This window comes from Garra rufa, chromosome 21 (genome assembly GCF_049309525.1).
Source record: "Garra rufa chromosome 21, GarRuf1.0, whole genome shotgun sequence".
Taxonomy (NCBI): Eukaryota; Metazoa; Chordata; class Actinopteri; order Cypriniformes; family Cyprinidae; genus Garra; species Garra rufa.
In genome coordinates, this window is record NC_133381.1 from 28,126,410 (window position 1) to 28,132,825 (window position 6,416).

At 34.0% G+C, this 6,416-nt stretch overlaps 1 protein-coding gene across 1 annotated transcript; it reads right to left on the minus strand.

Moving 5' to 3' along the window:
* Nucleotides 1-2,473: 2,473 nt before the first annotated feature.
* On the minus strand, nt 2,474-5,648 carry nrbf2a (nuclear receptor binding factor 2a). The gene is made up of 2 exons (XM_073826478.1): nt 5,490-5,648; nt 2,474-2,973 (listed from the first exon to the last, which is right to left on the minus strand). The coding sequence occupies exons 1-2, from the start codon at nt 5,505-5,507 to the stop codon at nt 2,509-2,511; spliced, it is 483 nt and encodes a 160-aa protein (XP_073682579.1). The 5' UTR covers nt 5,508-5,648; the 3' UTR covers nt 2,474-2,508.
* Between the last annotated feature and the right edge of the window lie 768 nt (nt 5,649-6,416).

A 6,416-nucleotide genomic window follows, 5' to 3' on the forward strand; every position in this document is an offset into this window, starting at 1 on the left:
GATTTTGCGTATACTACGCCAGAGCGCATACACATGTCACCAGCCGGATGCAAAGCTCGTGCTCAGGACAGATGGATGTGGCTGTGTATCAAAGGTAAAAAATGATATAAATACTGTTCAGTTTCTCACAAAAACCGATCGTTTCGTGTCTTAGGACATCAATGTATCATCACGAGCCGCAGGGTGTAATTTGGATTTGTCTGTGCATGTTTTTGTTTACTTTTAAAGGTTTGGTGCCCATCCACCTCTATTATTTGGCTGACAGACTGCACTGGTTTTTGTTAAAAATATGCGTTTGTGTTCTGTTGAGGAAACAAAGTCACCTACATCTTGGATGCATTGGGAGTAAGCAGATAAACATCAAATTTTCATTTTTAGGTGAACTATCCCTTTAACAACTTTTTTAGTAGACACCCACTGCTCATATTAAAAAAAGTGCATTAGTACCACATTTTACTTCTCTTATGATGTATTTCAAAGTGACTCGGGTGTATTCAACAAGAAAAAACGTTTTCTAATTTATTTATAATGCATGTTCTATAAGACTAGAAATGTATTTAAAAAATTAAGCCATTTCTACCATTTGTACCGTTTGACTTTTTCTTCCCTCAGAACTGTGACATTAACTTCAGAGAAATTAGTCAAAATTGCGTGATATTAACTCACAATTATGAGAAATAAAGTCATATTTCCAATATGTAAACTCACAATAGGCAGAAACAAAAGTCAGAATTGTGATAAGTCACAATTTCCTTTTACATTTTTTACCTATTTTACTATTTAAATTTTGATTCTGAGAGAAATGTTAGAATTGAGATAAAGTGTGAATTGCAAGATATAAACTCACATTTGCAAGAAAAAAGTCAGTTTAAAAAAGATACAAACTCGCATTCGCAATAAAAAATGTATATCTCGTAATTCTGACTTTCTAACTCGCAATTGCAAATTTATATCGCATACTTCCTACGCTATCTCACAATCATTTTGTATGTATTTCATAAGATGTCTAATTCGTACAAATTGTTATGCCTCACTTGTACGATTTTGCACAATTTCTGTTGACCCCAGTGGCGTGTAGGTTTAGGGGTGGGGTTAGGAGTTGTAAATCGTAAAAATTCATACGAATTGGGGAGCTTGTAAAATATGTACGATTTATCTAAAATCATACAAATTAGCCACCTCATAAAATATGTACGAAATGCCATGAGATCGGGTTGGCAAATCTAAGAAAAGTCAGAATTGTGAGTTTATATCTCACAATTCAAAGAAAACAAAGTCAGAATTGCATGATATTAACTCGCAATTCTGAGAAATAAAGTCAGAATTGTGAGATATAAACTCAAAAATCAGACTTTTTTTTCTCGGAATTGTGAGTGTATATCTCACAATTTGTTTTTCTCCTAATTGCAAGTTTGCAAGTTAGAATTGTGAGAAATAATTGTGAGAACACATCAGTTTTTTCCCCCTCAAAACTGGACTTTATACCTCGCAAATTGTGACTTTATATCTCACAATTCTGACTTTTTCAAGAATTTCCAGAATTCTTAATTTCTCAAAATTGCAAGTTTATGTCTCGTAATTCTGAAGCATATATTTCGCAATTTTGACTTTATAATTTGTAATTCCAAGTTGATATCTGAAAGAAAGTCTGAATTATGAGATATAAACTTGCAAGTCCGAATTTTTCCCGCAGTTCTTCATTTCTCACAATTGTGAGTTTATATTAAAAAAAGTCTGAATTTTGACTTTATATCATCAAATTCGTATGAGTGATGTCGTACGACTAAATAAATAAGGCAACTGCAAATTTATATGACACAATTACAAAGCTGTCTCACGATCAATTCGTCATTTTACGAGTTGACGAATTAGCATGACCTTACTTAAATGATTTTGTATGATTTCTCTCAAACCCAGTAGCAGGTAGGTTTAGGGGCGGGGTCGGGGGTAGATCATTTGCATAAATTCATACGAATTGGTAAACTCGTAAAATACTTACGATTTTTGCTAAGAAAGTTCATACGAGCCACCTTTTAAAATATGTACTAACTGCCATGAGCTCAGGTTGGCATTTCTGATTTAATTTCTCAGAACTGCAGGGAGTTTATATGTAAAATTAAAAATATATATATTACTTTTTTATGATAGAACAGTTCTATTTCTTCATTTTAATATATATCAAAATGTAATTTATTCCTGTGATGGCAAAGCTGAATTTATCCAGTCTTCAGTGTCACATGATACTTCAGAAATCATTCTAATATGCTTATTTGATGCACTATCAATGTTGAAAATAGATTTTGCTGTCTAATATTTTTGTGGAAGCTATAACACCACCCAAAAGTGTGTGCTAACCGAGTTCAGCTTTGCCAAGTTACTTACAATTAAAATAATACTTCACAATATTACTGTTTACTGTATTTTGATCAAATAAATACAGCCTTAGTGAGCATTAGACAAAAAATTCATAATCCAATCTTTTGAGCGGTGCTGTAGGAGGATACAGGCCTAGCTGTCATTTGCTTTTTCCAACAGCAGCTGGATCTCCTGCTGGAGGTCAGGAGGCACATCCAGGAGCCTCATGCCCAGTGGTGAAGCCTGATCTAGAGAAGCAGGAGGGCTCTGATGCTCTTCATACAGGACTCTCTTCAGACAAACATTCTCTGCCTTCAGTTTCTCATGCTCCTCCAGCAGGCGTTTGTTCTCCACCAGCAGAACTGCCACAAGCTTCCACAGGTCAGCGATGGCAGTGCTCTGCTCTTCCAGCCGAATCTTGTCATCTTTGGCAGCCTTCCAGCCGAGAGGAGGACTTTGGAGGGCTATTGGGCTGGTACACGGTGTTATCAGGGCTGAGCTGTGTTTTGATGGGCTGAGCAGGAGGTTTCCTTTGAGTTTAGGCTGTTTGTGGCTCATCTTGATCAGTCGCTGCTGTTGCAGATGTCTGTCTCGCTGGAGCTCTAAAGACAGCCGGACCTTGACAAGGAATCATAATAATGGTTAAAATGTTGGCTGTGCTTTACAAGAGTGTCTACGCTCTGAAATAAAAGGTGCATGAGAGTACAAACATGCACATTACGTAAAAGAACAAGTGTTGTTTTTCATTCACAATAGCTTGCAAAGTACATGGGAGACCTGCATTGTACCTTTTGTGCAGTACTAATTCAGGAGAGGTACATTACTGTAGGCAATACTTTTAAAGATGACAACATAATGACGACAGCTGCCTGATTTTATGTATTATTTGACTGTTCAGATTAAATTGAAAATAATAAACAAATGAGATTATAGAATACTCAGGTTTTTTCTTTCATACATTTAGGCTTTTCAGGCTATGTTGAAAAAGGTTATATGATGTTTATATAAACAACAGCAATTTTAAAAGCTATTTGAATAGAACAATTGAAAGTGATTAAGTGGTACAACTATTGTATTATAACAAATAGACAAAATGCACTTTGCAAAGCATTAGTGAAGAACAGAAAAAAGCAGATTCATCTGAAAAGGCAACATTTTTAGTTTAGATACGGATTGTTACTGTGGTCACTTCAAAGTTACACTTTACACCTGTGTGTTATGTGTATGTACCAGGAAGCTGGTAAATGTTTAAGGACAGTTTTTTATTCAGCAGCAAAGACACATTATTTTGATCAAAAGTGACTGTGTAGACATTGTTACAATAAATACATGTATACATACAGTTGAAGTCAAAAGTTTACATACACCTTGCAGAATCTACTAAATGTTAATTATTTTACCATAATAAGAAGGATCATACAAAATGCATGTTATTTTTTATTTAGCACTGACCTGAAAAATTGACGTTTACATAGTCCACAAAAGAAAATAATAGTTGAATTTATTAAAATGACCCTGTTCAAAAGTTTACATACACATGATTCTCCACACCTGTGTTTTTTTTTTTTTTTTTTTTATTGATAGTTGATCACGAGTCCCTTGTTTGTCCTAGACAGTTAAACTGCCTGCTGTTCTATAGAAAATTCCTTCAGGTCCCACAAATTCTTAGTTTTTTCAGCATTTTTGTCTATTTGAACTCTTTCCAACCATGATTGTATGATTTTGAGATCCATCTTTTCACACTGAGGACAACTGAGGGACTCATATGCAACTATTACGGAAGGTTTAAACACTTCCTGATGCTTCAGAAGGAAACAATGCATTAAGAGCCTAGAGGTGAAAACTTTTTGAATTTGAAGATCAGGGTAAATTTAACTTATTTTGTCTTCTGGGGAACATGTAAGTACCTTCTGTAGCTTCTGAAGAGCAGTACTAAATGAACAAAAATATGATATTTAGGCAAAGTAAGAAAAATTCACTCATTCCGTTCAAAAGTTTCCGTGCAAGTCATTGTTGGAAAGGGTTCAAAAATGCTGAAAAACCAAAGAATCTGTCAGACCTGAAAGACTTTTCTGAAGAACAGCAGGCAGTTTAACTGTTCAGGACAAAGAAGGGACTCGTGAACAACTATCACTAAACAAAAAAAAAAAAAAACAGCTGTGGATCATTCAGGTAAAAAGAAGTATCAAGAATCGTATGAAAACTTTTGAACAGGGTCATTAATTCAACTATTGTTTTTTTCTTGTGGACTATATGTAGACGTCTTTTATGTGAAGTATCTTATTCAGGTCAGTACTAAATAAAAAATAACATGTATTTTGTATGATCCCTCTTATTTTAGTAAAATAAATACTATTTAGCCGATTCTGCAAAGTGTATGTAAACTTTTGACTTCAACTGTACATACATAAATAAATTGTTCTTTAAAAACTTCCTATTTAACAAAGAATGCTGACAAAAAGGGTTTCCACAAAAATATTAAGCAGCACAACTGTTTTAAAGATTGATAATAATAATAAATGTTTCTTGAGCATCAAATCAGCATATTAGAATGCTTTCTGAAGGATCATGTGACATTAAGAACTGGAGTAATGATGCTGAAAATTCAGCTTTGATTCACAGTAATACATTATATTCTAAAATATATATATATTTTTTAAAAACAGTCTTTTAAGTTGTAATGATATTCCACAATATTATGTTTTTTGGTTAAATAAATGCAGCTTTAGTGATCAGAAGAGACCTTTTTTAAACATATCATTAAATATAATAATAATAATAATAATAATAATAATAACAAAAATCTTACTGACTTTAAATTATTGAACATCAGATTACTTCATAGCCCAACTAGTGTCCTGTAAATATCTAAAACAAATTTACAACATTAATGTATCTAAATCCATTCTGTCTATTTTATCTTAAATTGGCCCAAGCAAAAAAAAGTATCAAATATGCTTATTTAAAAAAATAGATTTTTGTGACATATTCAACTATTAGTAGGCCTACCATACTTTCTAAAACAGTTACATATTGTACTTGGATATTAAAATGTACACTCAAAGGCATGACCTTTGATGCCAGATTGTTGGAAAAGAGTCACACACCTGCCCATCATAAACATGCTGTCTTACCTGTTCACTCTGTGTCATTGATGAGGCCTCTGTCAACAGCTCTGAGCAGAAGGAAACAATTACTCACTCATTAACCCATTTATCTTCTTCATGCTCTTCCAATTTATGTGTTGGCTCTTAAAGTCTGAAGTGAGAGAACAAAGGGGCCTCATTACATTTACCTACTGCTTTACTATGGCATAAAATTGCCTCCTCGAATTTTTCTTTTGCCACCAACTGATCTGCTCTTCGGCCATAAAGATGGGCCTGTGGAGGAAACAACTGTCAAGCTTTCTGGGAAAATACAGGTACAGGATTTAAATACTTAAGATGCTTAAGTCTTAAAACAGTGACTAAAACATTGAAGTCCAAAATAGCAGATGACAGATATTACATTTCTCTTAAAGAGAAAACACTGCCAGTCATGATTTGGTTTATGAAAAACATTTGTCAAACTTCACTTATTTTGCATATTTATTTATTTATTTTATTCCTAAATAAGCTTTTGACGTAAAATAGTAACCAATTACCATTTGTTAATCACAATAATTGCATGTTGGTGTCTATTTTGCCAATTTAAAGTTTAAATACGTAAAGCCACATAAAAGCGTGTATTTACCTATATCAGCTAACGTTACACGTTGCCAGAATATTTTATAGATTTATGCTGTGATAATAATCACTTACACGGTTTAGAGGGCTGTCCATGACTTCCAATTTAATTCTATTCAGCAGTCTTGACAGATTTCACAATGTTTACCTCACGACAAACAGCAGCACTGACTAAACACCTTGCGCAACTTCACAAGCGGGTTTGTAGTGACGCGACACGTGCTCGAGAAGAGAAATGTGACTTCACAGTGTATGACGCCATCTGCTGGACAACACAGATACGTCATGACTCTCTTATCACGAACAGACAAAACAGATACCGATAAGAAAACGGTC